We start from the raw sequence: 20,454 nt of genomic DNA, 5'->3' as shown, positions 1-20,454 counted from the left end.
TTTCATTCCAACCCAACACCCTCAGGAGAACAGAGAGCACAAGGCAAACCCATAAGTATTTATATACTCCCTGAGCTGTTCAGAGAAAGTTCACAGGAAGCAGTTAAAGATTCAGCAACGAAACCCAGCATTTACCTTGATTTCGTTGGAATCTTGCTGTTTTGTGCAATTAAAACCCAAATGAAAAATATGTCATTATTAATCTTGTTGTTAATAGAGTTTGGTTTTGAAAGTAGCTTTCCCACCACCTGGGCCTCAACAAATATCTTACAAAGAAAACCTTCTGTAAGAACTGTATGGCTCACCTGGTTGATCCCAGAGGTGCAGTGGCTGTTCACGGCCATGTAAGCACTTAGAGTCCTCCCAGGGGACCATTTGGGATAGGGAAGAACTCAAAAAGAAGCTTCTGCTATTTTTGAAATGGAAACAAAGATTATTGTGGTTTGGTTGCAGCAGACCACAATCCCACACACAGGACTTGCAGAGATGTAACCTGATGATGCTCGTACTGTAAAGAGAAGTCCAGCTAGGCAGGCTGCCAGATGCCTCTATGGAGACACTTCTGCCCTAAATGCATCTGCCAGTAGGCTTCCTGTCATTTTATCAGCTCCATTTCTGATATCCTGCAGCTTAATTCCTGTGCCACCTTATAAAGAAAGTTCACTCCAGATCCTCTGGTCAAAGCCCCTCTTTCCCTCCTCCAATTCAGTCACACTGTGCACCCTTCTGCTGTGGCCCATAGAACTTCTGCCTTGCGTAATACCCAGTTGTGCTCATGTCTGTCTCTTCCACTAGTTTGTATGTTCCTGAAGGAAAAGATCTAAGAGTCCTCTGTTTTTATTTCCTATCTTAGGTACTCCATAATAATTATAACCCAGTGACATTCATTGAGCACTTAACATAGATCACCTCATTTATTCCTTGCAATTCTGTAGTGTAATGGTAGATAATGTGGGATCACGATCACCTGCATTCAAAGGCTTTCTTCCCTATTGCCCACCAATGAATGATCTTCAAAAGGTGCGATTCCAATGGCCTTCTAACAGCCTCAATTCAGTCCTATCAACCCAGGTATCTCCACATATTTCATTGAATTAGACGCATTTGGTAAGAATCAAACTCATTTTTACACGTTGTCACTAAGCCATCCTAGTTATGATTTAATATAGTTACATTATCAGACAAATAATGGATAGTTATTATTATCACATCAATAACAATAATTCTTTAAATTTCTTTAATATTTGGCATTTTCTTTATCTTAAAACATCACCCCTGAGCTTCACATCATTTTTATAAGGTGAGCAGGATAGCCATCTTTTCCCCATTTTACTGACGAGTGCAAGAAAGCAAGAGAAATGAAATGACTTGACTCTATCTTATAACCAGATGGTAGCAGAGCTCCAACTTGAACCCATACCTTCAAAAGGTATTCACAGGATTCTTGCCTCTTCACTGCCTTGTCCCTCAGCATCTTTCACAGATGTGCATCCAGGTTCACTAGAAGGCACCCAGAGCCAGGTGCTGTGCTAGAGCCTCTGATGCATAAGGTTGTCTAGTAACCATAGCAATTGTCGCTCTCCTCCAAGTGACATCACCCAGCACACACTTGCACTCAAGATTTGAGTTACAAGAGATGAGGCATTTTCCACAGAGGGCCATTAAGTTTGGAATTCCCTTCCCCTGGTCTGACATAGCCCTGGAGTATTGGTCTTCTGGGTCCTTGCAAACCACATCAAGTTGAGTTAGGCAGTCATGATTGGTGAGAAATCCTAATGGGCAGGAGGAAAGTGCTAATTTGACTTTCAGATGTGAGCAATTTATAATTTTGTGTTTTTTGCTGTTTATATCCCATAGGATAACTATTCAAATGAATACAATTCTCCTTCTTTTAAAAATAAAACTTTAAAACTTTAGTCAGCTATTTGCATGATTTTGTTTCTGTGTTCTTACATCATGTCGCAAATGATGTGATGGAGAAACCTATAGGGAAGTTTTTGTTTCTTTTGCATAAACTATTTTGCAGTAATTGATCAGCCATAGAGAAAAGATTATCTCCTGTGCACTCGCAGTGAGCTCTTCAGTCACTAGAGACCAATAAGCTGTGTCCCTAGAACTATTATCACTTTGTTGAAGAAGCTGCTATGTGAACAAAAACCAGCCTTTGTTAATTTCCCTTTTCGTATTTAAAAAACCTTGTCAGCATTTCCCCTTTGGGAGTGTATGTAATTTGTCAATAGTGCATATTATTTTAGTTCAAAAGAGGAAAGATGTAGGACAGTGTATCTTATTAGTTTCTCCTATTCATTGATCTTCTTTAATAATGTAAAATTTCCCACATTTTTCCAATAGAGTAAGCTTTTTTCATTTCATACAAATATAAAATTTTAACTTCAGGCATGTTTGCTTATACCTGTAATTCCAGCCAGAAGGATGAGACCAGAATAACTCACATTTAAGGCTACACTGAGCAATTTAGGCAGACCCTGTCTCAAAATGAAAAGAGTGGAAGGTGTAGCTCTGTGGTAGAATGCTTGCCTAGCATGTGGGAGGCCCTGGGTTCAATACCCAGCACTGCAACCAAATGAATAAATAAATAAAGAGAGAAAGAAAAGGAATAAAAAATTTTAGAAATGCAAGATGCTTTTGAGAAAAATTTGAATTCCTGACTCTTTCCCTTCCTCCCTCCAACATACACATTTAATTGATTTGAAAGAACTGAGGCCTGGAATGTATGGTGATCAGACTGAGCCCACATAGAGATCAGAGATAGAATTGGGTTATATATTTTCAGTCTAATGCTATTTCCACTTTGCCTTTCAGTGTATCTGTTTTAGCTCAAAGACTGTTGAATAATCTTCTAGAAGCAGGAATCATCCTTAAATATCCCAGTTAGAGCTGCTTGACAAATGCCCATTAATGACTTGTGTTCTCGAGTTATGAGAGCCTTGAACATCACACCTCTCTTTCACTTTCTGTTCTTATTTTATTCAATCTTCTGTGCATATGTAAGAAAAAGTAGAGAAATGGTCAAATAATACATAAAGGAAAGGAATTTGATTAATCTTGGCCTTCATTGTTTGTGAGCTCCTGTGTTCCACTTGAAAAATGTTTTAAGGAATAATTTCATGAACCTAATGTTATTTATCAGTAACTTAAATGATCGTATATGTATTGAGACTATACTCCTATTCCACGTTATTTTTTTTAAATGATGCATTATTTACAGCCATGGGAAAGGACCTTAAAGTTCATGTTCAGAAATGAAGAGTAAGTAATGCAAGCTAGCTTGACCTCAGCTGTCAGCTGAGTCTTTGTAGATTTTTGTAGCTGGGGAGAAGTTGATTCAGGAATTGTTTGCACTGCTATTAGATTGCATGCTCAGAAACATTCTAACTACTCTCTGTATTCTGTATTATAGTTTGTTTCAGTGTTGGAAGGAGTGTTGTCTAAGCTGTCAAGGTATGATGAAGGCACTTTCTTTTCATCCATTCTGTCTTTCACTGTAAGTATTGGAATGAGTTCTCTTCTGCTGTCTCTCAACTCTTATCATACTTATATAGTAGTTAAGAATATAATTCTCATAAATATCTCTTTTTCTCCCCATTTAAGGTGAAAGCAGCTGCAAAATATGTTGATGTGCCGGTAAGTATTTGTTTTCATATGCCTTTCCAAACTATATATAATTCTCTCTCATATATATACTTTTTTAATTTAATAATTATGGTTCACCACAGGTTTATTTCAAATCTTTAAAACAGCACCAATCCCTTAGGGAGTAGTTTATTTTTCTTAAGCACTAAACTTCATAACGAAGCTTGGCAAGGTTATTTCAGCACACTTTTTCCGTTGTAAGTTGGAGGTTAGCTCACCATGAGAGCATAAAACTGGAGTGGCAGGAGGAAGCTAGATTGCTCCAAGCTGGGATAGAAAATGCCTCCTACTGTTATTGAGAGGGAAAAAAATGAATGCCATTCTTTATCCTATATGAAAATTTCAACAGATTCTTGATTAGAGTTAAAAATAACCATCAAAAAAGAATAAGTTAAACCAAAGAACTTATTTTCTAAATACAAAAGTGTTACAAATTAGTAGTCACTTATTTTAACATTTGGCTTTTCACAGAATTCTTGGGAAATAATTCATGACTTATAAATTTGTCCAGAAATTAAGATGCCATGAGCAGAAATCACAAAACTTACTCAACCATAATGAAACAATTTGTGGGGTAAATATAACCAGGTAGTCAGCAATTTTAAGTTGATCATCATAACAAATTAGCTTTTGCTTTAAATTCTGTCACCACAATGTATATGATCAAGGCTGAAAGTGTCCCTTTTAATCATGTATTTCAGCATATGTATTGATTTTCAAAGAATTAGAACACAATAAAAAAAAACTTAAAAATTTAAAACTGGATGGAATATGACTCACATCTTCATACTTGAGGCACATCAAACCTCTAGATCCTTGGAGTGGGGTTTTTCATTTTTAAAATCATAAGTCATGATCCATATATTTATCAATTGATTTTAAAATATATTTCTATACCAAATCCTATGTGCAAATGTTAAGAGCAGCTTTGCTTTTCAACAAAACTAGAAGCAATCAAAAATGCCCTTCACTGGGTGAATGGATAAGCAGGCAGTATTAGATTCATAGAATGAACAACTGTTCAGGAAAAAAAGGAAAGAAAAAAAATGAACTCAAAGGATACTGGGAGTGTGAGTAAATCTTAAATGCATATTGCTAAAAGAAGCCTGTTTCAAAGGACTACATGTGTGTGATTCCATTTATATCATGTTCTGCAAAATATAAAACTATAAAGATTATAAACATTAGTGATTGTCATGATTCAAGATCATGGCAATTGAATTGGTGAAGTAAAGCATGTTTTCTGAGAAGCAACAAAACTGTTCTGTATAATACTTTAATGGTACATGCATAACTGTGTGTATATTCATCAAAACCTAACTTTACAGCAAAAACAAAAAGTGAACCTGAATATAAGATTTTTTAAAAAAATCGTTTAGCTCATCATAACTTTACAAAATGGAAAGGGAACTTATAAAATCATCATTGTAAATAAAAAAAAATTACTGAAAGGAGAAGGGGGAAATACCAATCTAAATAACTTCGGAAGGCCCAGCAACCAGCCAAGTGACAGAGCAGCTACACACGCCTGCAGGGAACGCGGACCGGACCCACTAGGACAGGTCCGGTGGCCTGCTGAGGGGCAGGCCCGTCCCCTCCCCCAGTGTCTGCAAGGTAGGCGGGACTGTGACCACCTGTAGATCGGGCCCAGCGGCCTGCTGAGGGGCGGAACCGGCCCCTCCCCCAGTGATGCAAGCTAGGGGAACCTGCGACCCATCGGGAGGTTAGGCCCAGCAACCTGCAGAGTGACACAGGTGCCCATCGCGCCTGCTGGGTAGGCGGACCTTTGACCGACCAGCAGAGCAGACCTAGGGCCTGCCAGCGTGGTAGACGGATCACACCAATTGGAGGAGGATCACAGCCACTACCTGCCCTGCAAGGGTGATTTTTCAACTATACAAGAGCAATATAAATAAATAGAGGGAAAATTTCAAAAACACAACAGTTTCACCAAGCAGAAAGAAACGCCAGCAGTATGAAAAGACAAGGAAAGAAAGGACCACAGGCAATGCAGGTCAACTCAACTTTAGAAGAGGTAATAGTTGCAACAGATGGAATGTCAGATAGAGAGGTCAGGATATACATGCTTCAGATGATCTGGAGTCTCAAGGAAGACATGAGACAGCAAAATCAGACAATGAAAGATCACATTGACAAGGAACTACATAAACAAATCCAGGAAGTAAAAGATCAATTTCACAGGGAGATAGAGGTAATAAAAAACAAACAAATAGAAATCCTAGAAATGCAGGAAACAATAAACCAACTTAAAAACTCAATTGAGAATACTACCAGCAGAGTGGATCACTTAGAAGATAGAACATCAGACAATGAAGACAGAGTATTTCAACTTGAAAAGAACATAGACAGCTCAGCAAGTCTGCTAAGAAACCATGAGCAGAACATCCAAGAACTATGGGATAATATCAAAAGACCAAACTTAAGAGTCACTGGGATACAGGAAGGCACAGAGCTCCAAACCAAAGGAATAAACAATCTATTCAGTGAAATAATACGAGAAAATTTCCCAGACTTGAAGAATGAGACAGAATCCCAAATCCTAGAAGCCTACAGGACGCCGAATTTGCAAAATCATAAGAGATCCACACCTAGACACATTATACTGAAGATGTCCAACATACAGAATAAAGAGAGAATTTTAAAAGCTACAAGAGAAAGGAAGCAGATTACATTTAGGGGTAAACCAATCAGGATAACAGCTGATCTCTCAACACAGACTCTAAAAGCTAGAAGATCCTGGAATAACATATTTCAAATACTAAAAGAAAATGGGTTCCAACCAAGAATCGTGTATCCGGTGAAATTAAGCTTCAGGATGGAAGATGAAATTAAAACATTCCACGACAAACAAAAGTTAAAAGAATTTGCAGCTAGAAAACCATCTCTTCAAAAAATCCTTGGCAAAACACTACAGGAAGAGGAAATGGAAAACAACAATGAAAACCAACAGTGGGAGGTAGGACAGTAAAGGGGGAAAAATAATCAAAGAGGAAAACAAATCAGGTTTAATAGCATTAATAAACAAATTATGGCTGGAAGAACAAACCATATCTCAATAATAACCCTAAATGTTAATGGCTTAAACTCACCAATTAAGAGACACAGGCTAGTTGAATGGATCACAAAACAAGACCCAACAATATGCTGCCTGCAGGAGACGCATTTGATAGGAAAAGATATACATAGACTGAAGGTGAAAGGTTGGGAAAAATCATATCACTCATATGGACTGCGGAAACAAGCAGGAGTGTCCATACTCATATCAAATAAAATAGATTTCAAGCCAAAGTTAATCAAAAGGGATAAAGAGGGACACTACATACTGCTCAAGGGAACCATACACCAACAAGACATAACAATCATAAATATATATGCCCCAAACAATGGGGCTGCTATGTTCATCAAGCAAACTCTTCTCAAGTTCAAGAGTCTAATAGACCACCATACAATAATCATGGGAGACTTTAACACACCTCTCTCACCACTGGACAGATCTTCCAAACAAAAGTTGAATAAGGAAACTATAGAACTCAATAATACAATTAACAACCTAGACTTAATTGACATATATAGAATATACCACCCAACATCAAGCAGCTACACTTTTTTCTCAGCAGCACATGGATCCTTCTCAAAAATAGATCATATATTATGTCACAGGGAAACTCTTAGACAATATAAAGGAGTAGAGATAATACCATGCATCTTATCTGATCATAATGGAATGAAACTGAAAATGAACGATAAAAGAAGGAAGGAAAAATCATGCATCACTTGGAGAATGAACAATAGGTTACTGAATGATCAATGGGTTTTAGAAGACATCAAGGAGGAAATTAAAAAATTCTTAGAGTTAAATGAAAACACAGATACAACATATGGGAATCTATGGGACACATTGAAAGCAGTTCTAAGAGGAAAATTCATTGCTTGGAGTGCATTCCTTAAAAAAAGAAAAAAAAAATATATGATCTCATACTTCATCTCAAAATCCTAGAAAAATAAGAGCAAAACAACAGCAAAAGAAGTAGAAGGCAAGAAATAATTAAAATCAGAGCTGAAATTAATGAAATCGAAACAAAAGAAACAATTGAAAAAATTGACAAAACTAAAAGTTGGTTCTTTGAAAAAATAAATAAAATTGACAGACCCTTAGCCATGCTAACGAAGAGAAGAAGAGAGAGAACTCAAATTACTAGCATATGGGATGAAAGAGGCAATATCACAACAGACACTTCAGAAATACAGAAGATAATCAGAAATTATTTTGAATCCTTATACTCCAATAAAATAGAAGATAGTGAAGGCATCCATAAATTTCTTAGGTCATATAATCTGCCCAGATTGAGTCAGGAGGATATAGACAACCTAAACAGACCAATATCAATTGAGGAAATAGAAGAAACCATCAAAAGATTACCATCTAAGAAAAGCCCAGGACCGGATGGGTATACAGCAGAGTTTTACAAAACCTTTAAAGAGGAACTAATACCAATACTTTTCAAGCTATTTCAGGAAATAGAAAAAGAGGGAGAACTACCAAATTCATTCTACGAGGCTAACATCACCCTGATTCCGAAACCAGACAAAGACTCTTCAAAGAAAGAAAACTACAGACCAATATCTCTAATGAACCTAGATGCAAAAATCCTCAATAAAATTCTGGCGAATCGGATACAAAAACATATCAAAAAAATTGTGCACCATGATCAAGTAGGATTCATCCCTGGTATGCAAGGCTGGTTCAATATTCGGAAATCAATAAATGTTATTTACCACATCAATAGACTTAAAAATAAGAACCATATGATCATCTCAATAGATGCGGAAAAAGCATTCGACAAAGTACAGCATCCCTTTATGTTCAAAACTCTCGAAAAACTAGGGATAACAGGAACATACCTCAACATTGTAAAAGCAATTTATGCTAAGCCTCAGGCTAGCATCATTCTGAATGGAGAAAAATTGAAGGCATTCCCTCTAAGATCTGGAACAAGACAGGGATGCCCTCTTTCACCACTTCTGTTCAACATAGTTCTCGAAACACTGGCCAGAGCAATTAGACAGACGAAAGAAATTAAAGGCATAAAAATAGGAAAAGAAGAACTTAAATTATCACTATTTGCAGATGACATGATTCTATACCTAGCAGACCCAAAAGGGTCTACAAAGAAACTATTAGAGCTAATAAATGAATTCAGCAAAGTGGCAGGTTATAAAATCAACACGCATAAATCAAAGGCATTCCTGTATATCAGCGACAAATCCTCTGAAATGGAAACGAGGACAACCACTCCATTCACAATATCCTCAAAAAGAATAAAATACTTGGGAATCAACCTAACAAAAGAGGTGAAAGACTTATACAATGAAAACTACAGAACCCTAAAAAGAGAAATTGAAGAAGACCTTAGAAGATGGAAAAATATACCCTGTTCATGGATAGGCAGAACTAACATCATCAAAATGGCGATATTACCAAAAGTTCTCTATAGGTTTAATGCAATGCCAATCAAAATCCCAACAGCATTTCTTGTAGAAATAGAGAAAGCAATCATGAAATTCATATGGAAGAATAAAAGACCCAGAATAGCAAAAACAATGCTAAGCAGGAAGTGTGAATAGGTGGTATAAGGATACCAGACTTCAAACTATACTACAGAGCAATAGTAACAAAAACAGCATGGTACTGGTACCAAAACAGGCGGGTGGACCAGTGGTACAGAATAGAGGACACAGAGACCAATCCACAAAACTACAACTTTCTTATATTTGATAAAGGGGCTAAAAGCATGCAATGGAGGAAGGATAGCATCTTCAACAAATGGTGCTGGGAAAACTGGAAATCCATATGCAACAAAATGAAACTGAATCCCTTTCTCTCGCCAAGCACAAAAGTTAACTCAAAATGGATCAAGGAGCTTGATATCAAGTCAGAGACACGGCATCTGATAGAAGAAAAAGTTGGCTACGACCTACATGCTGTGGGGTCGGGCTCTAAATTCCTCAATAGGACACCCATAGCACAAGAGTTAACATCTAGAATCAACAAATGGGACTTACTCAAACTAAAAAGTTTTTTTCTCAGCAAAAGAAACAATAAGAGAGGTAAATAGGGAGCCTACATCATGGGAACAAATCTTTACTCCTCACACTTCAGATAGAGCCCTAATATCCAGAATATATAAAGAACTCAGAAAATTAGACAATAAGATAACAAATAACCCAATCAACAAATGGGCCAAGGACTTGAATAGACACTTCTCAGAGGAGGACATACAATCAATCAATAAGTACATGAAAAAATGCTCACCATCTCTAGCAGTCAGAGAAATGCAAATCAAAACCACCCTAAGATACCATCTCACTCCAGTAAGATTGGCAGCCATTATGAAGTCAAACAACAATAAGTGCTGGCGAGGTTGTGGGGAAAAGGGTACACTTGTACATTGTTGGTGGGACTGCAAATTGGTGCAGCCAATTTGGAAAGCAGTATGGAGATTTCTTGGAAAGCTGGGAATGGAACTACCATTTGACCCAGCTATTCCCCTTCTCGGTCTATTCCCTAAAGACCTAAAAAGAGCATGCTACAGGGACACTGCTACATCGATGTTCATTGCAGCACAATTCACAATAGCAAGACTGTGGAACCAACCTAGATGCCCTTCAATAGACGAATGGATAAAAAAAATGTGGCATTTATACACAATGGAGTATTACTCTGCATTAAAAAAATGACAAAATCATAGAATTTGGTGGGAAATGGATGGCATTAGAGCAGATTATGCTAAGCGAAGCTAGCCAAACCCTAAAAAACAAATGCCAAATGTCTTCTTTGATATAAGGAGAGTAACTAAGAACAGACTAGGGAAGAAGAGCACAAGAAGAAGACCAACATTAAACGAGGATGAGAGGTGGGAGGGAAAGGGAGAGAGAAGGGAAATTGCATGGAAATGGAAGGAGACCCTCAGGGTTATACAAAATTACATACAAGAGGAAGTGAGGGGAAAGGGAAAAACAATACAAGGGGGAGGAATGAATTACAGTAGTGGGGGTAGAGAGAGAAGAGGGGAGGGGAGGGGAGGGGAGGGGAGGGGAGGGGAGGGGAGGGGGGATAGTAGAGGATAGGAAAGGCAGCAGAATACAACAGACATGAGTATATCAATATGTAAAGCAATGGAAGTGTAACTGATGTGATTCTGCAAGCTGTATACGGGGTAAAATGGGAGTTCATAACCTGCTTGAATCAAAATGTGAAATATGATATATCAAGAACTATGTAATGTTTTGAACAACCAACAATAAAAAAAATAATAAAAAAAATAAAAACAGAGCATCTAAAAAAAAAGAATAAAATAAATAAATAAATAAATAAATAAATAAATAAATAAATAAATAAATAACTTCGGAAATGAGCAGGATTGATAAAAATAAAGAAAAAACAGAACTACAAATTAGCATTGTCCTCTAGTTGGTAAAGCTTTTCTCTACAGGTTAGCAATTTACAATTACTATACATGTATATTGAAATTAAATAAATGGGTGATGGGCGATAGGAGCCAAGTTCTCATTGTTAGAGTAAGAGACAAGGGAAGGAAGAAGGCTAAAATAATCCTGTAATAATTAGAGTTCAGACATCACTGTGGACTTCTCTTTCGCTTAATAGGAATAGAACTGTTTACATATAACAATATTGTAGGTGAAAGGCCCTGGGTATGCTTGGATTGTGTACTCACTTTCTTTTTTTTTGTTTGTTTGTTGAGTCTAGAAGTGATGACCCCCAGGGGCAACAAGCACACATAGCACCCAGAACTTGGACTCCAGAGTCCAGTAAAATGAACAAGAGGTCCTTGAAAAAATAGCTAATGTTCAAAAACAGCTGTAGCAAAAGGAATCTGAAACATCATGTCCTGACAGAAAGTAAGGAAACCTTCACAAACACTGCAATGATGGAGGTTACATCAGAGGGACACAAGTGTTAATGTAAAGAATTCTCAGTGGCCTAAGCTAGGAAATTTGAGCAATCAAATAATTAAAATGTAATTTGAGTTATAACCCAGAGTATAATCATTAGTTCCAAATTGATATAAATGATTGACAAGACAAATGGGAGAAAAACAAACAAATCTCCTGTGCAGAAGACCCCAAATAATGTAGACACTTCTTCCTGAAGAAGGTGTACATCAACAAGTCTCCCCATTCCTTAAGTGGGGGCTCCACATAGCAACTTCCTTCCAAAGAGTACAGTATGAAGAGGTCCATGGAGAGAGTAGATTCACAGTGGAGAAATCTAGCCAATATTACCTGAGCCACTGGATCAAGGTCAACATCAACAGTGATAAATCATATTGATGATATTTAGCCTTGATGTGATGTGATAAAAATGGTACTTTATAGCCTTCCTCCAAAAAAAAACTTGCAAATCTAGTTGAGACTAGAGAAAAACATGAAACTCATCTCAATAGAGAAGATGTTGCAAAATATCTGAGAGTACTCCTCAAAACTGTGAAGGTCATTTATTAAGGAGAGTAGAAAGTGGCCCAGTCAAGAGGAGTCTATGGAGATGTAACAACTAATGGTATAGAGATGAGATTGGAACAGAAAATGGATATTTAGTAAAAACTAAGGAAATCTGAACAAAATGGAGACTTTAGTTAATTCTGTATCAGTATATGTTCATTATTTATAACAAATGTGCCATACTAATTAATAAAATGCGGTAATTAGAGGGGAAATTGGAGATGCAGAATATAGGAATTCTATGTACTATATTCATAATTATCCTCTAAAATGATTCTAAAATTGAGAAGTTTATTTTCAAAAGGAGCACTGGTTAGTACAATGATGCACACCTGCAATCCTAACTCCTCAAGATCCCAAGTTCCAGGCTGGCGTTGGCAACATAGTAAGACCCCATCTAAAAAGAAAAAAAAAACACTGGTTTATGAGTTATTGGTAGCCACTGGCAGCTGACTTTTCATTCCTTTTATGCAGCTTTATGCCACAGAATTAACTGTATGGCCTTGGGAATTATTTCACATAAGTGAAATTTCACCCATTTTATAGATGACTATAAATGAGTTCTGTAATCCACATTAGTCCTTCTATGACCATCTATCACTGTGTGAGTTCTTGATGTGGATTTGTGTCCATACAAGAAACAACAGAACCAAAAAATGTCTCCAGAAGATGATGAGAAAACAAGGAGATAAGGAAAAAAAAAAAAAAACAAAAAAACTTCTGTGGAGAGGGACAAAGCTGTTTACTATATAGTCACATGTTGGAAATTGTTTCAAGAGTAAACAAAGAAACAAATAAAAACATTGATTCTGTAAAGTGAAAATTAAAGTGACTTGAAATTTAGTGATGTTCATACTGTAGTAAAGAAGAAGGAATTCATGTTAAAACATACTCATGTGGAATATTTATAGCACAACTGAAGATGCATAGGTGTTAACAGCAGTTGAATGACTCAAATCAAGTCTTTTAAATATAGTTGTGAACATAGTCTGATGTATCTGTGCATTATATACTTTCATGATACTTTTTATTAAAAAAAATTAAGCACACATAAGAGGCAAAAACAAATGAAGAAATAAATTCCAGGGTCTCACATTTCCTCCAAAGGAATTGGTGGAGTCCTTCATGCTCTTTCTGGTCAGGTAATGAGCTGTGACCTCCAGGAGATTTTGGTAGAGTTGTTCTTGATTAAACAGCTACATCCTGGAGAGCAATTCTATTGGAGTTGTGGAGGTCATGGTCCCATCATAGAGCCTTGAAATGTTCATGTTGAAGAAGACTCTAGAAACATTTTTGAAAGCAAGACCTGTTCAGTGTAACTCTGATCTAAATGTAACTTAGGAGAAGGGAACACAGACCTACAGAGAAAGTTGGTATGTTAAATATAGGAGCACAGTGAGTGTTCATATTGGTTTTGCAGACAGGTACACCAGGTCAAAACGAAAGATTCAGTAGGGTTTAAGAATTACACTAAAACTAATGACAACAACAACAAAAAAAAATTCCCTACTTACAGGTAGGTTGAAGTTTAAAGAAAGTGTGTTTAAAAGTTGGGTAAAAAATCATATGAGACAATAATGTAGAGTAGTTCCTTTAAAAAAAATTAAAACAGCAGGTAGAGGCAGGTCTATAGAGGCTACACAACAGAGGCATTGCAAACAGGCTGGGGAACCAGACTGCTATCTTTGAATCCTTGCGCTATCACTTTGCTTAATATCAGTGTGTCCTTAGGCACGACTTTCTATATCTGTTAAATGGAGATATAATTACACCTCTTACAGTTAACCATGAATAAGCACTTTTCAGAATTCCTAGAGTGGAATTAGTGCTCAATAAATATTAGCAGTTATCATACATTATTACTGTTGATTATAATAAATCTAGTGTCTAGATTTTAGAAAATAAACATTCATGGACCCTATCTATAAAGTGACATGAAATTTACAAACCAATTACAATTCTTTAATGAGCAACACAACCTTTTTACTTTCTCCTGTCAAAAACAGCCAGAATACTTAAGGGTCCCATCATAAAATCTGGGCCCCTTATCTGGAAATAATGGCTCATAAAGGGAAAAAAGAAAAGGGAATTGTGACCTGGAGGAAGGAAAAAAATCTAAGAGGCAAGATGGGCAAGTTCCATATGGGTGTTTTCCTATCTTTTTTGTAGCTCTTTTAAATACTCTTCTTTATGATACTTGCCAAAGATTTATAATCTTTGAACTCCTTAAAATGTGGCTCAAACCTAGCTCTGCACTGTACAGAATCCAAGTCAAAAGTTCTCCCTTTGCCCCTTGGCTGCCTCCCCTATTCCTTTTTCCCACCTGAGCAATAAAAATAATGGTATAATCCCTGTGTTGTTTCTCTCACGAGGTTCTTATGGAGAGTCAATGAGCATATTTGTGTGAATGTGTTTTGTAAATATAAAGCACTTTACAATAAACGGGATCATTGGTGTTTCTGTCCAAGTGAAGCTTCGTGCTCCTGTGCGTCCTCTGCAGGTTCCACTCCCACTTCAGAATGTGACTGCTTTCCAAAAGAAAATCCAGATGCCTTCCACAAGTGAAAAATATTACATTTCATTTATTTTCCTCTAATTTTAGAATAGAAAGCAGCTTGCATATACCAGTGATGACTTTTAAAGGTATAATTGGTCACGGCCGTGATTCTGATGCTTTCGTTCTTTCTTTTGCTTTCTTGCTCCTGATATTGTTTATTGCTTAGATAAGGTCACCTGAATACTCAGAGCTTTGCGTCACAATGAGAGCCAGGCAGAACTTGGGGAATGGAGCTCCTGCCCAGTGGGAATATTCACCTGCACATCAGGACCATATTCAGAGTCTCCCTATTATAGGAGCCAGCCCGGGAGCTGTGCATTGTGCTCCCCAATGAGGGTTTTGCTTCTCTCACCTTTATTTCCTTGTTTCTTGCCCATCTAGCTCTTCTTTCCTGTGTGAGGTCAACTCACAGCCTGCCTCTGGCTGTTGGCATTCTAGCACCTTCAGGCTTCCCTTAATTCAAAATAGGAGAGGTTCTAAATGGGGCTGAGTAAACCAATCCCAGTCCATCAGAACTTTCAAAGCTAATGATGAAATACTGTCCACAGCATTTTAATTTCACTTCTTCAAATCCTCATGCAGTTTTTAAACTATTTTTTAGTTATTGATGTACCTTTATTTTATTTATTTATATGTGGTACTGAGAATCAAACCCAGTGCCTCACACATGCTAGCTCTACCACTGAGCTACAACCCCAGCCCTTCGTACAGTTTTTATAATTGACACCATACCAACTCTAAGTAGATGAGGGAAAACTAAAAGACAGTATCATAAACTGAAACATTAAATGCCTTTGTCATCATTATGATCATTGCCCATGTGTGTGATTTGCATGTACCACTTTCCCTGTTGGATGCTACTATATCAGTGGCCAGTTCTCTTAATCGAGATGGTAGTGATCCTTATTATAGATCAGAAATAGCAAGAAAGATACTAGATTTCATAATTTCAAATGAATAAGGCATAGTAAGTCTATGGATCTCAGTTGAAAAACCTGTCTTTCCTTGAGGATTTCAGGCTAATATCTTAAGCTATCATTCAGTATTTTTTTTTAATTTTTAAAATAACTTTCTCTTTGGAAGAATTTTCCCCAGTGATAGAACAAAAAATGTTTGAACATACAAATACTTCTATCAACTGTTTCAAAACCCATAAATATATAAATGATGTCACAACTTAGAGGAAATAGTGTAAAGCAGTTCCATTCTTATTACATGCATGTGAAAACAATAAAACCACCTAAGTTACAGGAGCATTAATGAGAGCAATTCTTCGATCAGATACTAGTAACAATATGAAAATATTCTGCCTTTTACAGACTGCTCAAGGAGCAGACTCTTATCCAGAGCAAGAACTCTGAAGTCGTAGAGAATGCTCTCCTTAAAAATGCAGGACTGAATGAAATGTACATGCTTAAAACATACATATTTCATGCTCCCAGTCTAAAAGATGTTTTCAAAAGGTTTTGAGTGCCATCATCTTTAATTTGGAATTTTTTACTTCTCAATTTGGAGTCAAAATATATATATATAACAATGTTAGTAAAATATCAAATACTGCTAAATATACAAAGTGATGACTTTTTTTAAAAGAGAGAATGAGACAGGGAGAGAGAGAGAGAATTTTAATATTTATTTTTTAGTTATTGGCGAACACAACATCTTTGTTTTTGTATGTGGTGCTGAGGATCGAACCCGGGCCGCACGCATGCCAGGCGAGCGCGCTACCGCTTGAGCCACATCCCCGGCCCCGAAGTGATGACTTTTGAACCCTTCATTCTCAAAATAATGGTTTGTAATTTTCCAAAATGAGATTTCCTCTCTCACTGTTTAAAAAAAAATTATAAAAATGCTACGAGAAAATGTTGAAAAACTCATATCCCTGTAAACTACATTATTTTAATTTCTTCCTTTCAGTCCATTTAATGAATTATTCCTTGTCCTAGCAAAGACATATTTAAGTTGGCATCAATCTGGTTTGAAGTCTACAACTCTATTTCCTTTTGGCTTTCTGCAAGAATACAATATAATAATTCTACATCATAGAAACTTGATAAATCTCTGTAGCTTTTTCTCTCTCTCTCTTTTTTTTTTTTAGTTGTAAATGGACATAATACCTTTATTTTATTTATGTGGTGCTGAGGATCAAATCCAGTGCCTCCCACATGTTAGGCAAGCACTCTACCACTGAGCCACAAGCCCAGCCCCCTATTTGGCTTTTTTACAATATAATCATCATGGGAATACATAAAACCTTCTAGTTTGTAAGTGTTTGAGAACATGCAATTTATTTATTCCAAATGCTTTTGAAAGTCTCAGAACATTTTAACTCAAGTGTAAAAATAAATGCCCAAGTAACAAAGGATATCAATGGAAACAAATTCCCCTTTTTAACAATATCCGAAACAGATTATGTTTATAGAATTATGTCCTATGTTCCCTGAAGATCAGATAAAAAGTACTACTGAATCTTAGATGCCAGAGCTGTGCTACAAAATGTTCCCACTACATTTTCAAATTTAGAAGATAGGTTCTTATATTGCACATGATGCATTTTAAAATAGCAAGAAATAATTGAATGTGTGTATTTCATTGGTGAAGCATGCAGATCATCATAAATGAGAATATCACAGTTTCATTCCTCATTGTTTCCAAGACAAGTTTTTTTCTAGGTTATGAGAAGTGCATTTTTAAATTAAGTCAATTATGCCATAGCTTCTAGTTAATCTTTGAGACTAGAATAGTGTATTTAAAAATTTGCCTCCTTGTTAAACAGACACCATGACAGTGTTTGTGTAGTGTATTGTTAACCTCCAGTGGAAGGTTAAGCGGCTTCTTCTGTATCTAAATCTGTTGCTGTGAAAAATGACTGCAGTGTTGCACCCACCTACCCATGAATGGGAAAAGCAAAGATTTGCACCTGTGGGATTAGGTGTAGCAGCAGGAAGTACGAGCGTTTGCAGCATATAATTAACAAGGAATTTTTTTTCTCTCTTTTTAAGCAGCATGTTCATCTTGCTAGGTTAACTAGTAATTAAAGCTTGAAAAAAAAAATTGCTGGAGTCTGCACTCTTACTTAAACTCATTCGCTCCATGATGTATTCGGTTACTTTCGCAGCCAGTGTCAAAGCAACTCACCTGAAAATACTTTTATTTTCTTCCATAGTTATTGATCTCTTTATACTCATGGGGGAATTCTTTAGATCTTTGTTTCCCTTTACTATAACTTTGTTAGCCAAAATCTGCTCTTTTCTAACCAGATGAAAGTAATTTCTTCTTTTGACTTGGAGATAACTACCATCATGAACAAGATGGAGAAGTTGGTGCTTTGTGAGCTAAGAATCCTGGCGTTTACATGGGAATGTGAAAAATCATTTACTCTCCCTAAATGCTATTTAATACATGGAGTGCTTGCTACATAGCTCTTAATTGTTATTTTCTCTTTATCATTAAGGAAACTATAATTTAATTATCAATTTAGAAAAGATCTCTAAATACAGCTTTCTAAAATGCAATATTCTTGATTTTATAAAGCTCATTTGAACTCACCACTGATGAAGTTGAACAGGCCACTCCTATGAAAGAGTTGTTAGGCCCTTGTACCAGAATTTCTAGCTGTTTTTCATCTCTCTAGTGCAATCACATGCTTTCTTTTCATTTGCACATAAAAAAAATACACACAAAAATTAACAGTATGCTTAGCTTTTTTTTTTTTTAACTGTGCTTGGTACCCTAATAAGATAACATTTCATAATGGAATTAGATGCAGTGACTTTCAAAGTGTGTAAATTTTACTGCCATGAAACAAGTCTTAGCACAAAGGAGCACTGAACCAGCAGTAATGTCTTCTATCCAAACACATTTGTACTGTACGTAGAAACTGTTTAAAAGGAAAATTACATCTTTTTCAGCAATTTATCAGAGATAATTACCCTCCATGCACCAAATGAAGGATAAAGTGTTTTAAAGAACTCTAATTCTAATTGGTAAATGTCACCAGCTGTTGCAGCGACTCTTACTTGTGTATATTCTTTTAATGATTATAGTCTCATGCCACAAGCTACATGAAAATATATTCACTAGGTGTGAAATTCCCATATGTCACAGTTTGAAGAATAGGTAAACAGCTCAAAGATAAAGGAAGAAATAATGCTAATGAGGAATGTAAGAATTCTAGGTTTTGTTTTCCAGGCAAGTGGATCTTAATTTGCCAAAAGGGAAGAAAAAGCAATTTCATAAAGAAGAGAGAAACAATTTGTTCAAACTTATTTTAAATGAGGTTTACCTTATACCCTCCACCAGAGATGATTAGGTTCTTAGAAAGTTCTAGGACTGTCTCACCTTACAGATTTAGCATTATACCCCTTGAGTCTGCCAGTAAGGAATGGCATTGAGTTTTCTTTTAGACGTAAACTCTAAAGTATTTGTTGGTTTTAGATGGTGAAAGATAAACTCTTCCTGGACAGTGTTTCGTGAAGTCTAATGTTGTCTTGGAAGTGACTGATGAAACAGAAACTGCCCCCATGAATATGGCCAGTTTATAAAGTCATCATTCCTTGTTCTTCCCAGCCATAGCTTAGCTTCCAGTGTGATGGATCAAGTGGCGGAGTAAATGAGACTTCCAAGCATAGTTTTCCTTTGAAAACCAGAAATAAAAATGGGGTTGGGAGTGGAGAAATTATGGGAAGGCAAGTCTCTCATCTGTCTGTTCTTCAACTCCAGGTTCAGGGGGCTGTACTCAAAGCCTCGGTATGTTGTCTACTATTATTCTTTCTTGCCAGGCACCTGACTGAAACTCAGATGCTGAGCTAACTTGCTATTAAGTATAGAAAATTGTCCTCATGTCATTTTCATTCAGGGACAGCATGTTACCTGAATGTTCTCATTTTCAGTGTTTTGACAAACTTTAGAGGTACAGAATGAAATACTGATGGGTTAGTTGCCTCTTGAAAATCGACAGTAGTAATCTTTGTACAGGTTCCCCAGCTTCTTCACTCAAAAAAAATAAATAAAAAATATAAATATAAATATATATATATATATAAAATATATATTTCATTGTTTTTATATCCCTTGACCTTTCAAATACTGGTTATGAGAATTAGGCAGAAAAATAGTGAAGAAGTGAATTTGTCAAGCTGCCTTTGTTAGATATGCTATGTTTTACCTACATTATATATGGATGATCTTGATGGAGATACCACGGATGACATTTATGTAAATACTTATTTCAAATTGTGACTAATTTTATTATATCAGCTGGTGCAGTGCAGTGGTGGCACATGCCTGTAATCCCCCAACAACTCAGTAGGCTGACGCAGGAGAATTGCAAATTTGAGGCCTGCCTCTTCATTAAGCAAGACCTATCTCAAAATAAAGTTAAAAAAAAAATAACTGAGGATGTGGCTCAGTGGTAAAGCACCAATGGGTTAAATTCCCAATACCCAGTTTTTTTGTTTGTTTACTAATTTTATTATATCAGGGTTATATTATAAAGATCCTTGAATTTATGTGGTCTATAATTCCCTTTAGACTGAATATAAGAGTAAGAAATTGCAGTGATCCTTGCTGCACAAAAACAACTTAAATTTAAAAATTCATAAGGCGAATAAATAAGATAGTTTATTGCCTCCTCAGTTCATTAGTTAAGAGGCAAGCAATTTTATTATGGTATTAAGATATTACTGACTCCTCCCCCACAC

General features: G+C 36.4%; 1 protein-coding gene across 4 annotated transcripts in view; it reads left to right on the top strand.

The window, feature by feature from the left end:
* The window catches only part of Cadps2 (calcium dependent secretion activator 2), a 512,216-nt gene that overhangs the window by 464,537 nt on the left and 27,225 nt on the right, over positions 1–20,454 (top strand). For all 4 annotated transcript variants that reach the window (XM_026388720.2, XM_026388719.2, XM_026388718.2 and 1 more), the window contains 2 exons: positions 3,422–3,505; positions 3,613–3,645. In XM_026388720.2, the coding sequence (XP_026244505.1) occupies positions 3,422–3,505; positions 3,613–3,645 (117 nt within the window). The remainder of the gene's footprint in view (positions 1–3,421; positions 3,506–3,612; positions 3,646–20,454) is intronic.

Source organism: Urocitellus parryii, chromosome 3 (genome assembly GCF_045843805.1).
Source record: "Urocitellus parryii isolate mUroPar1 chromosome 3, mUroPar1.hap1, whole genome shotgun sequence".
Lineage (NCBI taxonomy): Eukaryota > Metazoa > Chordata > Mammalia > Rodentia > Sciuridae > Urocitellus > Urocitellus parryii.
Note: the sequence above shows the minus strand (reverse complement) of the source record. Positions and strands in the feature narration are given on the sequence as shown.